We start from the raw sequence: 19,316 nt of genomic DNA on the forward strand, positions 1-19,316 counted from the left end.
CGTTCTTCTCATTCTCACCTCTGCCCTCCACCTCTAAGTTCAACGTCACAGTTGGACAGTAGTGATCTGTACAATGCTCTCATGTGTGTGCCCACAAGCTGAAGATGCAGGTGCATCTTATGCTATAGAACAGGGTAGGGTACTGTTTCTCCACAAGATCTTAGTCACTGGGAGAAACCTGAAGCACCAGAGACCTATCTCCAGCTCTTCTTTCTGAGCTGTTTAAGTAGAGGACTTGTTATTTCTTAAGGGATAAAGACCAAATAAATTCAGACAAAGCCCTTTTCCAGCTGCTTACCACTCCACCAACCTCTTGGCCTCATTCAGCCCATGTGGGGATGGCTGCAGATGACAGCAAAGAGAAATCCAGACCAAATGGGGACAGCTGAACAAAGATGCTTCTTCCCACCCCCAAACCCCCTAAACCTGGGTCTCTCACAGTTATTTCTACCTTCTTATTCTAGGAACATCATGTCTTCTACTTCCTCTGCCCGGTTTCCCACACTGTACTCCCCTATTTCCAGGTTTGCCTTTCTCTCAGTGCTGGTATGAAAGTCACCACCCCCACAATGAACAAGTTCCTGTGACTAATGCAAAGCACGTGGTAGCGCTGGGACTACCATTTCACACGCAACCATGCTACCGCACGGTACCTGGTGTGGGTCACCTCGCGAAGCTGTGTGCCACACACACCTCCAACTCACCACTCTATCCTACTGCAGAACACGATTAGAAGAAGTTGCTGCCATGCTTCAAGCAGAACTACTGAAAGCTTTGCACTCAGAGAGAAGTGTGGGCACTAAACCTGACTCAAATGGACAAATACAATCAGTTCAGCACTTAATGTATTTTAAAAGACACCCAATACATCCAAGCACCTTAAAATTAAACAAACAGTGGTGACACATACCTCATGTCTCCATCCACACACTTTGTGGGCAGTTGGCCTTTCTGTTCCAGCGCCAGATGGAGCAAACCCCTAGAAGAGGAACAGAACCAAGGTTTAGTTCTCTCCCTCCCTCCTTTTTTTTTTTTTTTTAAAGGTAATTTGTTATTCACAAGCGAGGAGCTCAGCTGTCCCAGCGTCAAGTCGGGTATTAGTAAAGCTCTCTGTAATCCTTGTGTTGTTTTAGTATTCACGTTTCACAACTTGAGGGCTTTTTCCATCATCATCAGAAGCCACCAGGAATGAATGAGTGTTTTTAATATCTCCATAACTTCTGAAGAGTTGGGTGGTCATTCTGGAGATCATAACTGTGGTCTGCATTGAGAACCATTTCCTTGTATTCCCACTCAAGGGGCATAAGGTTTCAGGACCTGGTCTCAGCCAGAAGAAGAAAAGGCTCCAGGAGGACCTTATTGTGGCCTTTCAGTACTTAAAAGGGGACTAGGAAAGATGGGGTCAAAATTTTTAGCAGGGCCTGTTGCAATAGGACAAGGGGTAATGGTTTGAAACTAAAAGAGGGGAGATTCAGACTACATAGAAGGAAGAAATTTTTTACGGTGAGGGTGGTGAGAGGCTCACCCAGGTTGCCCAGAGAGGTGGGAGATGCCCCATCCCCGGAAACATTCCAGGCCAGATTGGACAGGGCTCTAAGCAACCTGATCTAGTTGAAGATGTTCCTGCTCATGACAGGGGGGTTGACTAGATGGCCTTTAAAAGTCCCTTCCAACCCAAATTATTCTATGATTCTATGACTGACCAATTCCCTAATCCATCTATGAACATTAGAGGATGTTCATAGTCTGAAAAAGTAGCTTGGGTTTGTCTTGATATTTCCAAGCCAAAACTTCATAATCTTAAAATGGGGATTAGGGAGAGGTTGCCTTTTTTTGGTATAGAAGTATCAGCCTAGGAAACCCAGCAAGGGGCACAGCAGAGCAAGGGAGGTCCCTCTCCTCACACTGCATCTGAAAGGTCTTGAGACATGAAGCAAGCTTTCCAGGCTCAGAAGCACCTTCACATGAAACGATGCTCAGGTTGTCAGCCCTGTTGTCCTGTTCATGAATGCGGCTCAGATGAACTGAATCAAATCTGACTTGTTCCCATCAGTTCTCAGACTGCTCCAGGCCAGACAACTCTTCATCACAGAGCTGGCAGCCTTCCTCAAGCACACGAGGCTACACTGATAACGGCAGAGCTTTTATCCAACCTCTTATTTTTAAGGCAATACCACCTTGAGTGCAGCTAGAGGCAGAGTTCCCCACCTCTGCCTACTGTGGCATTTCTTGTACCTTCCCCTAAAAAATATTCAGACAGCAACAGGACCCCAATCACGCCTTTGATCTAGTCCTTAATTACCCATGGGCACAACCACACGACAAAACAACCTCATTTTAGAGTCAGTGCCCACATCAGCTGAGACTCAACAACGCGCTTACACTGCACGTTCTTAACTCCTGTTGAGGCATGTTAAGCTTAAGCTATTTTTCATTGAAACACAGATATCAAACACTACTGTTGTGTGCTCTGATATACTTTGCTGCCCTCGTTAGTGAGGTTTCCTGCTCATATTTTGAGCAACCTGGTCTAGTGGGAGGTGTCCCTGCCTACAGCATGGGGGTTGGAACCAGGTGATCTACAAGGTCCTTCTAACTTAAACCATTCTATGATACTGGTGCTTGTCTAGAAGTCTTATTTTGGGCAACAGCTCATTGAGCTGCCATAACTTAGTGAGATTTAGTCACATTAAAGCCCCTGAGTTGTGTACTGAGCAATGGGCATAATAAAAGTTTTCTAGGTCCATACGACCTCAGTTATTGCAAATAACTCTTTATCTAGCACCATTCTGAAAGCAACTCTCCCCCAAAATATGCTGTAAAATAAAGCAGCCCTGTCACCTGAAAAAAATGGTCCCAATGGTCTACTCCACAAGTCCTCTACGCTCATACCCATTGGAAGGACTCAGCGTGTTTGACTTACTGGTAAAACTCCCATATTTTCTTTGCGTAGTACTTGACTTCCTCTTGTGCCATAGTCAGCAAGTGTCTGTTGGCCCCAATCCCAGAATACGTTGCCTGAAAAGCTATCGTCAAGGCCTTCAGCAGCTTTCCCAGTGTAGTGGGTTTAGGGAAGATTTCAATGCCTGTGTGAGAGAGTAAAATTAAATTTTACAAGTCAGCCCTTGCCATTAGTAGAGGATAACACTGAAAGGACACCCAACCTTCTCTTGTCAGCAAAGGAGAACAAGCCTAGAGGTAATCAACTATAATTTTGGTCTGGTTTTGCTGCCACAAGCCCATTCTCCTCCCATTATCAGGCAGAAATGTGCTCAGCAGAGTTGCTGTTCTGATGAAATTTGCTGTGATATTCAAGAGAGAGAGCGAAGGGTGCTCCAGGGAAAGGCTGGCTGAGTCACACACAACCACCAAGAGTGCATGGAAGTTTATTAATCTCTCCAGCAGCTGGTTATTCCCTGACATGGTTTGAGAACCAAGTTCACTCTTGATTTATCATCACTTCCTGGCTTGTATAGCTGTACACAAAATAAGCATCTAAAAAGCACGAAGGATAATCCTTCTCTTCACAAGCCATAGGTATTCACACATAATTTAGAGAAGATTCTTGAAGTCACTGGCAAAGATATATCTGCTAACAGAAAGTCGCTACAACCTGTGCCCATGTCTGGTGTCAACGTGGATCATTATGGTTTTAAACTTTACCTTCTCTAAATAACTCTGTAGTGACTCCAGCCCCTGGTGCTGGACAAGCTCTTCAAGAATATCTTCTATCTTCCAGGATACATCCTCAGTCCCCCTGAAAAGATGAGAGGTGAGGAAGAAAAAGCACACAGTGAAGCACTGGGATAAATCCCAAGTGGTATTGCAGACAGATACCAAGGAGGCAATAAGACTATTAAGAACAAATGAATTTTTCTCTACCCTTTTCAGTGTAATTGCCCCACTGACTTAAAACACCTGTGATTGTCTAAATTCGCCTTCGTGTCCTCTTACAATCAGCCTGGGTTGCATCCTGCACATGCTCGTCTTATCTATTTTAGATATTTTCTTAAAGGAAGATGGAGATGAGTTTGCTCAGCTGATGATGGTTTCCCTCAAATACAAGAGGAGCCAACGATGACTGGGTCATGTGCAGACGCTTACTTTTAATCAAATTAATCCCATCCAAGTTTTCACTTACGAGAATCAGTCTCAACACCACAACTTTAAATTCAGGCTGAAAATTCATCCTCCTGTCCCATGAGCAGGAACAACTGGGTAACGCTTGGGTTCACAACTTTAACACGTGGCACACCCTAATGTAAACCACTCTCCTCTCTACACACACGGGCTCCTCTGTTGCAATGAGGGCTTGTGACACTCATACCTGTGGCAGAAGAGGTACTCCTGAGATTTCCGCAGCTCCTTGCTCGTTTGTATGTGGAACCCTGTGAAAGACTCCTCCGTTTCTTCTTTGCAGCCAGAATGGATGAACTCCAGGAACTGGTCATAGATTCCCTTCCATCTCTTCTCCACTGGGAACTCCTCCAGGCCCAGCTGACTGTGAAACATAACGTGGCATTAGGCTTTTATGCATCCCTCCTCAATCACTTCAAACTTTACCTTGAAATATGGAAGGACCTCCAGAATCAGATATTAACACAAGAACTATGGGAGCAGAGAAAGATGGCAGTGCCTAAGTGGTGATTCAATGAAAAGCAGGTCAAGTCTACAGTCTTGACAATGAAGTACTTTGGGTGAAGAAAAATTCCTGATGCGCAGAACATCAACAATCTGAATCTTTGCTGGTGAACTGATCACAGGCTTTCTGCTCCACTTAGGGATATTTGTAAATATAGACTATTTATTTAAACTGAAAGCCTGCAGAAAACACTGAGAGCAAGAAGACAGTTGAGCAATCACCACCAATAGTTATTGCTGTCTGAAAGGCACAAGAAACAGGAGCTGTTTCTGCAACATAGGCACTCTGATGGACTGGAAATGTTTTGAAGAGGAAAGAAGAGGAAACTGAACTGGGTTTTGTGAGAGGGGACAGGCAGCTGTCTTTCCCACTGGGACTCCTTCATTCGGGTTAAACTGGCTGAACACAGGCCTCCCAGCCTGGCAACCCTTGGCAGGGTTCAGCCCCAGATAGGAGTCAACACCAAAGGATGTGGCCCGATAGCTTCAGCTGTTACTCCTGCCCTTCACTCACATCATTGCCTGCCAAAACAGCATCAGCGCCCCGTGAAGCTCTGATCCTGGCTCCACAGTCTTCCTCCACATAGAGCACTACCCAATTCAAGCTCTTCAGAGCTTTGTGTGCTGTGCTTCACTTCTTGATTTTTGGTCCTCTTGTCGATAGGACAAGAGGAAACAGCCTCAAGTTACGCCAGGGGAGGTTTAGATTGAATATTGGGAAAAATTTGTTCATGGAAAGGGTTGTCAAGCACTGGAACAGGCTGCCCAGGGCAGTGGTGGAATCGCCATCCCTGGGGTTATTTAAAAGACAGGCAGACATGGTGATGAGGGACATGGTTTAGTGGTGCTTTTGACAGTGTTAAGTTGATGGTTGGACTGTATGATCTTAAAGGTCCCTTCCAACCTAGACAATTCTATGATTCTACCTCTACAATATCAGCTGGTAATATTCATGTAATAGCACAGAGAGAGAGGAAAGGAGCAAGTGATGCTTTTTAGCAGCCCGCCTTTGCCTGTACAGCTTCAGACCTGTCTGTGCGTACCCACAGAAATGCATGTGCGCGTGGGCACACACGCACACACACACAAATCACTGAAAATGTTAAGCCTCCAAAACTCTCTCCAGTCTGAGGATGGGAGTATCTCCGGGTGGACAGTGGTCAGATGGGAGTAGAACATTTGTTTTCTGCTTCCTATGTGGCATAAAGATTAAATGACAAACTCTGCTCTCCTTTCCTCCTTCTCTCTTTGCATATAAACCAGTTTTTAGATCGACTCTTTCAGCAAGGACTGCCTGAGTCCCTGTAGGGATTGATCCAGTACTCCTCTAGGTAGAGTCAAAATATAAGCCATGACCCGAGAAGTCGACTCTTGTTGCTCACGCTTTGGTTATCCTGTCATCCAGCTGCTCGTTCGACGTGTTCAGGATGCCGTGCGTCTGAAGGCCTTGGCCCGATTTGTTAGTAAAGGTTCCCTCCAGAATGAAGCCATTGGCAAAGGACAGCTTTCCCTGCAACGGAGAAATAAAAGGTTACTCTGCCAAGATCTCATTAGCGAGAGGAAACAAGCTGGACTGAGATCTCAAATTCTTTTTTCAACAGAGCCAGCTCCTGAAACGGCAACTAAGAACAACTTCCAGCACAAAGATGCACATTTTCAGCATCCAAAGCAATAGCGTCATTAAGGTGACAAGTCACCGGAGAAAACATCTCCTTGCTATTGAATGACACGTGTAGGATTCTGGAGGGGAAAGACCACCACAATTGCAGAGTAAAACATTTGCATTATGCTCTACAAATACCCATTATCTTGTTTGAATTATAACATTTTCTGGCTTAAATTTGACAATAGTTTTTTCTATCCTAGAGCGAACACATGAAACCTCAATTTCTCCTCTGTTTTTCCTCTGCTTGTTAAAACCACAAGCAAGTTTGGCCTCACAGGTAGGAGGAATCATATGATATTCACCATAAACACTTTCAAAACTTTTGCTGCTACCAAGAAAAACCTTAAATTCTCTGAGGCAAATACAGAAGACATGCAGTAGCTTGACTCAAACTTAGAAATTTTAATTAACTCAAATCCAAAGCCAAACAATATCATAACTAGCCTGGCTTTGAATACGAGCCCAAAATCCTCATTGCTAATAGCAGGAGGCACTCCATCTTTAGACAGAGAACAGATTTTTCTAGATTAACCACTAAACCTAAATGTTAATTTTGGAGAAAGCAGTATCTAAGCACTATAATCAGTCTCTGCAAAATCCAACCCGAGTCTTCTAGCTCAGGGAGATGATGACAAACCCTCCCTCCCGTGACAAGTCAGTAAATGATAGGACTCATTTGCAATCGTTACCAAGTGTCTATTTTGACATCCACTCACTCTGATATAACCACACGTTTCCTGTCAGACTCATCACAGACTTCTGTAAGAAGCCGGAGGACTGGTTTTCCCTGCAACGGGGCACTTAATGAACACTTTGACCAGATGTTTCAGTTAAAGATCAACCGCAAAATGTTGAACGTGTCAGTGCAGTGTCTGGATTGCAAAATTAAGCTTCCAAGATCCCTCAGCTCTGTTAACATCCCGGTTGCGTTAGCGTAGTGCTGGTACTGCAACTCCGTTTGGTTTATACATCGTTTCCTGTGTTCCCAACAACTACAAAGGCCGAAACATTTGTTCAAAGAACACAAAAGCATCCCAGCTGCAGCTGCGAAGTGCAGCCAAAAATGTCCCACAGACAATAAAAAACACCAAACCCTCAATGTAAACAAAACAGTAATACCAAAACAATGCTCAAAGCCCACAGCTACTTGAAGTCTCTCTGCTGCAGCCTTCCTTCTGTGAATGAGACTGATAATAGAAGAAAAAAAGCTACAAACCCAAACCAAACCAGGAAAATGTTATTTTCTATGGTACTGGGGGAGGTGGAGCAGGAGGGTATGAACTCTGAGGATGAATCCATCGGCCCTTCTGGGAAGTAAGCAACTGTATAGAAATGCTAATGAAGGAAGTGCTCACCTTTCCAACAAACGTTAGATCTTCCGTGAAGTTCCCTTCATAGACAGAGTCATCTTCCAAGAGCAGAATCCCAGAACCCTGCATTTGAAAGCAGAAGTAGTGAATTCATGACATTAGCTTCCGACCTACTTGAGTTCATCTAGAAACAGTCACTGACTTGGAATATTTCTGGGCTGCCGATTCCCAGAACCTTTTTGAAAGCCCAACATAGCATTGCAACGCTCAAGAGAAAAGCAAGGAGGTGCTCTAGAGATAAACCATCAAGCATCACTGCACAGAGGAGAAGCACTGGGTAGTCAGGAGGCTTTAAACAACAGTATTATTACATTTATTTCCCTAGGACAAGGAACAAAAAGCAGGCTCCTGTTCTGAGAACCATCACCAAGAATTGCCATACAGGTCAAACTCATGGTCCTCCCAGTCCTATGCCCTTTAGGTGATTGTAGCCAATTGTGTCATTCTTTGCAAGACAATTAAGAGAAAAGAGGAAGGCAGCTGCTATGTAGAATTAGCTGTGCAGTCACCAGGGCTTTAACGAGCTACTCCTAAGCATTCATAAAATAACTCGTTCCGTGACCTCCCAAATCCCACGGTTGCTTACGGTAGCACACATTTGAGGGAAGGAGCACCAAGATGCAGAACAGGCACAGGATAATTTATACCAATGGAGGAAGATTCCTCTTGCTGGGGCCCATGGTTTGGGCCCCGAAGGTTCATACGTACCCGTACCAGCCAGAAAATGTGGTCACTTTTAAAGCTGCAACACATTTTCCGCTGGAATGGTTTTCTTGATGGAAAGCGCCCTTTCTGGCAAAAATAAAAGGTTTCCAAGGGAAGCTTCTTGGCTCTACCAATTTTCCACTAGGAAAGCTGAAGTGACTGCTCCCCACCCGGAAGCCTTGTGAAATTAAAGGAGCCTTTGGCAGCCGGCAGACCAAAAGGCAGCTTTATTTTGGTTCCCCGTGGATGGGGTTTTTATGGAAAGGCCTTCCGACAAACTTTCCATGCTAAACATTTTGTCCTAATTTGGTGAGTGGGGAAGGGGTTGTTTGTTTTTTTTTTAAGCGCGTACTTTTTCTGAGAAGAAATGCTTTTATTTCCAAGCCCGTCCTCACAATGCCAATCCCTTTTGCTTTCCACATCAACATCTAACCTTTCAATGAACTGGACAGCCAACTTGTTATAGGTAACCTCACACTGGAAAGGTAAAGGTTTAATGATCTCTAAGATAGATTTAGTAACTTATATAACTGTAGAGCACTTTACATATGAATTCTGGTCTATAATTGTGACCTGATGGTCAGTCAAACAGCCAGGCCTACAAGGTGTCTTAGTACAAGCAAGGAAAAGTGACAGTCTTACATCTAGTTCCTACCTCCTGCTCAGGAAGATGATACGAAACAAGATTTAATCTAGGCCCTGTTCTTCAAAAACATAATTACGGTAAAATATCAGCTCTTACATTTTCTTGCTTTCTATTTCCCCCTCAAAGATTATGAAGCAAAATCTTAGTTTTGCCCTTGATGGGGAATTCCACGTCCCGTCGAGGTAGAGAATCCACTAAAAATGGGTACTCACCACCATTTTATCCGCATGAAATGTCCTTTGATAGCAGACACCTGACTGGGTTACTACAATGCCTTGTCCATGTTTGTGATCGTCAAGCCATGTCCCTATGTATCTCTCCCCTCTGGAAAGCAGTAGAAAACAAATTAGTATTTTTCCCTGTTTTATTAGGTCTCAGTCAATTTGATGTATCGCTTGCTGCAGCTAGTTTTACCTGATGTAACGCTCTATGCTGCACAAGTGCCAGAGGTACTGCACAAATTCAATTCATGTAACACTTCCCCAAGAGTTCAAGCCCTTATAGCAGAGGCTGAACACATCCCCCCTTCATCCCCAAGTCACCCCATCAAAACATGAGGCTTTACCCCTGCTAATAGAGGGACAAAACTGTCAGACACCTAAAGCCAGCTCTGATCTACACCACCTTTACCTATCTTTGTCTTCCCACACTCCATATCCATTCTTCTTGTCATTTTCCCACTGTCCTGTGTATTTAAACGGATGCTCAGCTGAGAGGTTCTCTAGTATCCCAAACCCTTGACGCACGTTGTTTTTGAAGTAACCTTTGTAGACCATATCGTTCCCATACCTGCAGGGAGAGAGACAGACAGAATTTAAGACCTATGTGATAGCTACCATTGGAGTAGGACGCCAGGAAAGGGAGTAGATCATCTGCCTGCTAAATATTCTAAGTATTTGACTGATACCTCTGGAGCCGGTAGTTGTTTGCTATTAGGAACGTGCATCACCCAAGCTAGTCGTTCCACAGATAGTCTTCAACATTATCTAAGGACGCAACACAATTGTCCTGGGAGAGGCCGCTCAGTCCTTGACCTCTCACCAGCCAGGCTGCAGTGACCACTGGTCAATCCGGAGTGGGAGTAGAAAGGATCAAACAGGAAGCCAGATCGGCCTTCACCTTCCTATGCTCACTGACCACCCCTTCTCCTGGGCTCATCCCCCTGAGAAGAGCTCCCTTTAGCTTTGTCCATGCTGGCCAGCAGATCTTCACCGCTACAACAGAGAAAGCACTTACGCTAAGCAGAGCTATCATAAAATCCTAGAATGGTCCCGGTTGGAAGGGATCTTAAAGATCACCTACTTCCAACCCCCCTGCCATGGGCAGGGACACCTCCCGCTAGACCACTATCATCTATAATTATCAACGTGCCTTCACATTTGACACCAGAGACACTAGCGCACCACTGCTCAGTTGGCTCCAAGTCCCCCAAGATATATCTGCATGTCCTCTACTCCGAGTTTGATTCACAAACAAGGAGCACAACAGGCGGGCTGTGGGAAGGAAGATGGCCTATCCCATAGTAAGCAGCTGGAAAGCTGGGCTGCGTGCTTTCCTCTGCCGCGGTTGGCTGCATGAAAGCAGGGGTAAGCGCGTGCAGTAATAATGGGCAGTCCAGTCTTCATATTGGCCAACCCATTTGACTACCAGCCAGATGTGACCTAAGCAAAGATAAGGATGGTGTTGCGCTCGCTTCTACATAAAGAAAAGCGAGCTTGCCCTGTCCACTTAACCCCGTAGGCTGCAAATGAAACCAGTTTATTCCTACAACCCACTGAGCAGGCCTCCGACGCCATTTCTGGCTTTCGACATGGAAGGCAGATGGTGGGTAAGGCCCAGACACCATCATGCGCCCACAATACGGTGCTTTACAGACCAGGCTCCATCCAAATTCCCAGCAGCGCTTTGAGACACAAGCGTGCAAATGATTGTTTGCAAAAGCATTTTGGTGACTAAATAAGAAAACCTCAGGCTCCGTTGCTAAAATTAAGCTCTGGGTTTAAGCTCAGAATTTGAGTGAGCAGATAAAGCCAACAAGGAAAATCAGACCCCTTCAGCAGTTCAGGATTGCAGTTGTGACTCCCAGAGCAACAATCCCATCCACTATTAAAGAACTACTCTACACAAGATTTGGTCCAGATAGCCTGGCCACGGGACACCGAGTGAGCTGTGTGCTCCACCAAACCTGTCCAGGGCTGATGGCACACCACGTGCTCTGCTCTGCAACCACAAGCATGAATGCAAAATTATATCCTCACCTCTAGGGCACAGAGGATGCTACATCAGGTAGTCACAATGGTCATAGCTTGCAGAGAAGCTCTTACTATTCTAATGCTCAGGAGACTCAGGGCTTGTGAAGAAGCCATAGTGCCCATCTCCAAAGCAAAATCTTCTGGTGCCTGAATTATTCTCGGTTTTACACTGTGACTGAGCCTTCCACAGTAAGGTGGGAGCGCTAAATAAGTGGAGTCCCGTTTTTTTTCCCCCCAGAGATTCCATCTTTTGGTTTTACTTACTCACAGATTCCATAGCCTCTCATCTTGCCCTCGTACCAGTGGCACTTATAGCAGTCATACCGGTCTTCAGATCGGCGCGGGACAAGGCATATTCCAAACCTACAACGTGCACATGGCAGAGGTCAGCATGGCAAAAGGTGACTCAGTTGTAGTGGATGAAGTTTAAAAACTAAGGACCTTCCAGACTCCCAAGCTGATTTGCATGGCTGGGGGCAGCTCTGCCCTGACACTATTTCCAGGTGTCGACAGAATCGCTCTAAGGAAGAGCTCGTTTCCTTGTGAACTGTAGTCACAGTTTCTCACTACTTTTTCTACAGAGCTACTTTCAGTGTTGTGGAGGTTTTTTTTCTGTCTCTCCCCCTTCCCCAATTTAGGAGTTGAGTTAGACTACCAAAGTAATTGCTTTGGTCCAAACAAAATGTTTTCTTAATCATGACACAAAGTATTTGAGACATTTTTTCCCCTTTAAAAACCTAACCTATTCTGGAGCCATTAATGTAGAAACGAGAAATCTAAAAGTCTTATTTTCAAAAAGTTTTAGGAAAACAATTATTTTAATTTCATAGTATGGCTTATTTCCCCTGAAAACACTTCATTTATGAGAGGTTTTTAAAGATTTCTAAAAATAAATTTTTCAAGTTATTTCACATGAACACACACACGTAGATTTGGAGATCTGGGGTCAGATTCATCCAGCTGAAGAGATGTTTGCATCTGAACTGGTCCTCTCCCTACCTACTCAGTGTAGGTTACAATCTACTAAGCCAGTGTCTAAAATAGGCCAGATGAATTGGGCTGCAACAGTGAATCAAGCCATAGAATCACAGAATTGTCTAGGTTGGAAGGGACCTTTAAGATCATCGAGTCCAACCATCAACTTAACACTGCCAAAACCACCACTAAACCATGTCCCTCAGCACCATGGATACCCATCTTTTAAATACCTCCAGGGACGGCGACTTCACCACCTCCCTGGGTAGTCCTTCTATAAGACTCCGGTTTCCCTGTACCTCTGGGAGAAACCATTTCTTAGCTTATTTTGAAAGCAAGAAAGGCTCTATTTTTTAAGGCTTACCCATGCTCCAAGCCCTCTTTGAAATCTCCAACATGGTTGCGTCCGTCACGCCACTTCAGTGTCCCCCTGTGATTCAAAGCAAGCGTTACACAAGGGAGATCACTGGCAACATTCACAGCTGCAACAGAAGGTATCAAGGTACGAGCTAGCAATGGCTAACATCAAAATGTTTCCTCAGGGAACAGAGACACAGAAGTTCTCCAGGCACCTCTGGGACCTTGGTTGGCACTGTAAAGATTTAATACCATAACGTTTTCATGCCCTGGAACGAGCAGGAAAAATCCTCTTCCAAGTTCCCTAATCTCAAAAGCATTTTGTAGAGTTGCTGGATCATCCATTTAGGACCTTGCACATGATCCTATTGTAATTACAGTGCAACATGTGATTAAGCCAGCCGAAGTTCCAGCATGGCACATCCCCGTTGACAACATAATGACCCCCACGGTCCAGAACTCCATTGTGCCAGACACTGTGAAAACAAAAGGGACAAGCACTGGCCCTAAAGGGATCATATCTCTCCATCTGCTTTGTGTGGGGGTTGCAGAAATGATTACACGAGTTAACAATGCAACGACGAGACTGGAACAGTCAACGCAATGGTCGAATTACTTGCATGGCCATGCCCAGTTGTGAATGCATTTCCCTCCCTCCCGGTCTCCCACTCCACCCACACCCACTCACTGTTTTAATTCTTGCATCACTCCAGACAGAGCCAGCTCCCAACACATTCCCCAACCAGAGACAACAGAAGATGGTGCACGACCAAAACCATAACGCACGCATTCGTTTGACTTTCACCGAGGTTGTTGCTTTAAACACCTACATGAGACAAGCTCTTTTTCTGGTATTTACAGGGAAGTGGTCAGATTAATTTTAAGTGGATTTAAAATACATCTCCTTTTGCTTTGTTAGCATGAATGCTCGCAAAGGAAAGCAAGCCAAGGAGAATGCCTGGCCACGGGAATGGCTTAAGCTATTCCTCAGTGGGAGTAACTCCTTCCACCACACCAGGTCATCGGGAGTACTGGGACAGAACAGTGAAGAATGCAGATGTTTTTGCTGAAGACCCCAATTCACACTGCTGCAGCTTTCTGCTCACGTGCTTTGCCATGCCAGTCTCGCCCTCACAGGTGGACCAGCCATCAAGACCAGCTTTGCTTCTCTGCAACCTTGTATTAGTAGCAAGTTGCACAGAAGATCTATTTCAGGAGTGGGAAGGACATCTTAGTAATTAAGCAATTAAAAGTCCAGGCATTAAAATCTCGTGAATTTGCTTATTTCTGCCACAAATTTCCTGGGATGCCTCAGTCAAGTCATTTAATGTGAAGCAGCAGAGAAATTCGTCTCATTTCTCCAACCCTAAGAGAGGAGGAGACAAAGAGGGAGGAGGAGACAAAGAGGGAGGAGGAGACAAAGAGGGAGGAGGAGACAAAGAGGGAGGAGGAGACAAAGAGGGAGGAGGAGACAAAGAGGGAGGAGGAGACAAAGAGGGAGGAGGAGACAAAGAGGGAGGAGGAGAGGCGCTTGTCCCTCTGTCTGCACACAGCGGTTTTCGGCTCTCTGTTAGGAGTGCAGGTGCTGGGGAAGGTGGAGAAGATGTAAAGGATGGCCTCAGGCGTAGCTCTACTCCAAACACCTGTTTTAATGCTCTTCTGGGGCAAGGCCCAATGTCTTCCGCAGAAGATTCAGGATTAAGCTTTTGATTTTGGGTAGTCCCATTATTTTAAGGCTCTTTCACACCAAGTCCCTATATACTTTTTGCTTCAGTAGCAACTGTAAACAAGCTGTGTAAAACTGGGGAACTTCCAAATTACCCTGTTTTGGTGTCTGAGGAGGTTGGCCATATTTCATGTTTCTACGCAAAAACAGAGACTGTGCTCTATCCTATGTCAAATAGATTTTGGTTGGGATCATTTAACCTTTGATTTACAGACCATTCCCCTTCTGGCAGAGCTCACTCTTAAACTTCACTTGGATTGAGTGAACAGTTCTTATGTTTCCCAAAAATCACATTTGAACCTCTTTTGTAATTAATTTTATTTTCTAACTCCTTTGATAACAGTTTGGATGTTTAAATAGATTTTGATAGAACAGGATAAAACTTTTCTCTCATTCACAAGCAAAGGCTTTTTATTGGTTGGGGTTTTTTTGTGGGTTTTTTTTTTGTCATCATGACAGTAAGATTTTATGCCTCAGGCTGAGATCTTGAAAATAAACATTAGCTCAAGTCTAAGTCCTAATTACAGGCGTAAGCCAACGCGGTGCCTTCAAAGGGATCATTACCACGCTATTAGGGTCAGCCTCTCAATCTACTGCACACACCAGTATCACTAGTGAGACATCTACAATACAGTAGATCACGGTATCATCAGATGGGACTCATGCTTTGACCAAGCCCTGAAAGCAAGCAAATGTGTCCCAACTGCCCCCTGAATCAGTCCTCAATACTAGATTTTCCTCTGGAAAAGAGCGAGGCAGGAACCAGAGGGGCTGGCACACACTAGGACATCACCATCCCAGGCCCTCAGCATGGGATGGATCATCCCATGTTCACAGCCACTCTGTGGTATCTATACTTCCACCTGTGCATCCACTGGATCCGGACAGTGCTACACAAAGACAGCAGAGCCATCCTTGCATGTTCTTGCTTAGGAAAGGGGGAAAAAAAAGGCTCCTTACTTGCCATGTGGCTTTCCCCAGTGCCACTCGCCCTCGTAGGCTGCGCTCTTGAACTTGCCCTCCAGCCTGAAGACATAGGTGAAGAAGCGGCAGGATGGGGGCTCGGTGCCTTCACCGGTCTTGCCCCATAGTGGGAAATCCCGCTTCCCGTTCAGTGCCTGGCGGACAGCCTGGTTCAACTTCCACTGCCAAACAGCCTGGGGGTAGAGCAAGAGGAGTGCTGCACTAATGAATGAAGAAAGCAAAACAGCTCCCAACAGGAGACACTTCAGGAGAAGCAGCAAGAAGGTGTTGGGTTCCCATCAATTCTGTGCCATTAAGCTGGCTGGGCTGGTGAGTTATAGCCCATCTACAGCATCAACAGGAGGTGTCCTGCAAGTTGGATACTGCACCAATCCACAGCAATTCCATGTCATTTAAGCCCAACTCTCACCACCACTAATTGGCCTTGGCACAGGACCATCCTGATGGGACTGTACTGTCCCAAACTCTGCAGCTGATGGCAGACCACTTCCAGCATCTGGATATTTCTCATCTACTGTCAACCATCTAAGCCACCTCTGGCCACCTGATACAGAATTGGCTCCACAGAGGGACAGGGAACAAAACCAACAAACCCTATACTGCTTTAAATATTTTTTAAAAATGGCAAAAAAACACAGAGGAGAGGCCTCAGCTGCATTTAAGCAAGTGCAGAGCCCAGTAATCTGTCTTCTGCTCAGGAAGCTAAAATCCTGATGCTTAATGGGGTTTCAACTTCCACCCAGCAGTCAATGTTTTGCCTCTACTATGGAGCTGCTGTCCCCTCTCTGCCCTTCCCCTATTTCAAAACTCGGTGCAGGGTATTTCAGGCGGAACAGAAACACCCTGCTCGCTGCTGACCTTCATCTGCGGATCTTTGGCAGAGAGAAAGAATGTTTCTTCTGGGGTTATAATGCGGAGTCCATACCTGTGGAGCAAAAAGACATTACAGAGACTCTGAAAAAAACACACATTTCCCAGTCAAACAGCAGTTCCTGCTCTTCCCATTCCTCTTCAAAAGCTAATGGTGTTCTCGCAGTTGGTTTTTCCTTCTGAAGAGGCACTCAAAGAGTCAACTAAGCTTTGTTGTCTAGGTCTGCAGCCAAAACTGATTATTATTTCAAGATGCCAGCAAACGCCAGCAATGCAAGTCCAAGCTGCTGTGATCCCATCTGAGAGGTGCTACAATTACCCGTAGCCCAGAACCCAAGAACCCACTTGGGGAAAAGGAGAGGGGACAAAGTTTTGAATTGTTTTCTCAGTTTCACAATCAAGTTGAAAGCTTTTTTTTTTTTTTTTTTTAAACCTCCAAGAGGAAGTTTTTCACTTACAGTCCTGGAGCTGATTTCTCCCTGCAGTTTTCATCTACCCACACAAGCTTCAGATCAAAACTCTGAAAGCTGTTTCCCTGGAACAAAAGGGAGAAGATGTTCCTGTTATCGATGTAAACATTACAGTTTGCCCCTGCTCTGTCAATCCGCTGAACAGCACAGCAAGACTGGAAGCACTTTTAATTCCCTCTTTGGTGGTCCACACATCTATCCCACACTATGATGACAGACCTTGGAGACCGAAGAAATGTAGGAGAAGGCAGAAAGTTCTTATCTTATCACTGAAGTAGTAGCCCATAATGCCATGGCTACTACTAACAGTAACAGACCTTCTTAGATGGCACCGATCTCTGCAAGAGTTTCTTCCCTATCACATGGAAACACTCCCAAATCATCCCTGGTGCACAGCACTCCCTAGTTTTGCTTATGATCTACCTATGATCTGGACTGGAGATGACATGGCCACGTAGCAGCCCACAAGCACAACGTCGGAGGAGCCACTATTTTAATCAACAGCACACCAAACAGAAGAAACCAAAATGGTTGAAATATTAGGTAAAGACTGCATTTAATATTACATCTTCCTTTCTTGTCTAAAGTCCAGGTGCCCACACTACAGAGCTGCTCTCCGTAGGGATGTAGTTGACCAAGGTTAGGTACTAGCACTATGGAGTTCATCACAAGCTAATCACTGATGGATTTATCAGAACTGGGGGAACCAAGGAGGGAAGGAGGTTCAGATTCCCAGCACCAAAGCCCTCATCAGCAGTCCCCTGCTGGCAGCCCAGGCCAACCAATTCAATCCCCGTTCAGTTATATCTCCTCAAGCCTCAATAACAGTCATAGCAGCAGATGAGACATAGTGGGTGGGAACCCTTGACTGAACAGAGATGTCTATGATGTAGATATCTCCATGTGAGCTGGTTACCCTGTGCTCTTGTCCTAGTCAATGGAGTCAAGGACGTGATTCAACTCATCCTAATTTTGGCATCTAAAATAGGTCAGATGAACCACACCCAGACAGCGCATGTTCCTCTCCCCTGACTATAAAGGGAGCCCCGGGGGCACTTGCTCAATGAGAGGTCGCTACAGTGCCGAGAAATCTACAATGTAAAGTTGGAGGAGATGATAATCACCAGCCTGTTTCCTCAGGCCTAGACCCTGCAAGCTGCGTAGGACTGCCCAGCTTTATCATAAAGGCTCGTGTTCGGAAGAGACCGTAAGATCTATCAGCTCCCAAGGCAGTCATGCGCTCGGACACCTGAGGGGCTGGCACATGACTAAAGAGCAAGCAGAAGAGAGGTGCACATGAAGAGAGCCGTGCTAGATTACAGGTGCTGTCAGTCAGAGCAAGCCAAGCTGGACTTAGTTAACATGCTGCAGAACAGCTTTGAACACAGATTATTCATCTAGCTACCCATGGCTGTAGATGCTCCCTGTCTGCCCCACACCCAGGCCCCAAATCCCTCAAACAGCCCCAAGAACACCTGCAACTTCTGCTCCCATGCTGCTAGCAGAGTCAACCATGGAAGATCATGTTTAGTCGTATGCAGGAGTGCTTCCAGTATAGTATCTTTGACCCATCAGGCCCCCTTTGAATAAACAAGGACAGAAATCAACAGATTCTTATGCAGACATGGGCTTGGGTTGCTAGAAAGGTGCCTGCAGTGATTGCATAGTATGCATTTACTGGGGGAAGAAGTGGCATGGATGGTCTTCTATTCCTTCTTCATTAGACATTCTTTCATCCTCCAGTGCAAACTGCAGGTGCCCAGATACGAGACAAGGTTTTGCCAACAGCCAAGCTCTGCTGCATTTTCGAGATTAAAGGAACCTGAATTTTACTATCATTCATCTGTGCTGCCCTTACAATCCCTCTGAAGGGTTGAAGATTCACCTGAATTAGCACGAGGACATCATCAAAGAGCAAGATCCGGTCTGATCGATTTGTGCTGGCGGAGATGGGAAGGTTTTTGCTATCTTCCAGCAGCCTCCTTTCAGGTACACAGAGCATGTCCTGCAGAGGGAACCACAGAGGTCAAGATGGTGGATCAAAAGCATCAGGAAACATCAGGATTTGGGAGAGGATGTACAATTCAATCCAACAGTTCCAGAGACTGTCTGACTTGTGGCACAAGCTGACAGTGACTGCCAAACTGGACACAGGGCTCAACTTCTAAAGCATCCACTGTCCATATGGTTTCTCCAAGGCTTCCACGCTGCCCTGCCCTGTTGGCTTCCAAACCAAGCCTCAAATGCTTAATCCGTATTAAATTTCCTCCATGTGTAAGGAGAAGTGTAAGATCTCCAGGAGAGCTCCCCATCAAGCCACTTTCTACATCCATGACTCACTGTGAATTTGTAGCCCAAGGATTTCCATAAGGACTTGGTAAAACAAGCTTCATCCAGGACCTGGCTGATGAAAGACTCCAGCTTCACATATTCCTCGATGGCGCTGGTAACCACGTCCTTTTCAGAGCCCTGATAAAAGAAGACAGGGCTTGAGCAACACTTCAGGCATGACTGTGCAGGACATCTACTCTCCAGGCTACAGCTGCAGAAAAACCTCAACAGTTCTGAACCCAAAGGGCAAATAAGACTTAACATTCCAACACCCTTTGCAAGGAATGCCTCCCAAATCTAGCATTTTCTCTGCCACCAGCAGA

General features: G+C 45.4%; 1 protein-coding gene across 1 annotated transcript in view; it reads right to left on the bottom strand.

Moving 5' to 3' along the window:
- Window positions 1–19,316, bottom strand: part of ALS2CL (ALS2 C-terminal like) — a 29,301-nt gene that overhangs the window by 4,906 nt on the left and 5,079 nt on the right. The window contains 16 exon segments of the mRNA XM_009880509.1: window positions 911–979; window positions 2,924–3,057; window positions 3,060–3,086; window positions 3,664–3,757; window positions 4,328–4,501; window positions 6,024–6,151; window positions 7,663–7,740; window positions 9,241–9,352; window positions 9,659–9,817; window positions 11,545–11,643; window positions 12,620–12,685; window positions 15,299–15,495; window positions 16,181–16,247; window positions 16,651–16,727; window positions 18,548–18,667; window positions 19,003–19,131. Of these exon segments, the coding sequence (XP_009878811.1) occupies window positions 911–979; window positions 2,924–3,057; window positions 3,060–3,086; window positions 3,664–3,757; window positions 4,328–4,501; window positions 6,024–6,151; window positions 7,663–7,740; window positions 9,241–9,352; window positions 9,659–9,817; window positions 11,545–11,643; window positions 12,620–12,685; window positions 15,299–15,495; window positions 16,181–16,247; window positions 16,651–16,727; window positions 18,548–18,667; window positions 19,003–19,131 (1,730 nt within the window).

This window comes from Charadrius vociferus, unplaced genomic scaffold (genome assembly GCF_000708025.1).
Source record: "Charadrius vociferus isolate BGI_N301 unplaced genomic scaffold, ASM70802v2 scaffold12, whole genome shotgun sequence".
NCBI lineage: Eukaryota > Metazoa > Chordata > Aves > Charadriiformes > Charadriidae > Charadrius > Charadrius vociferus.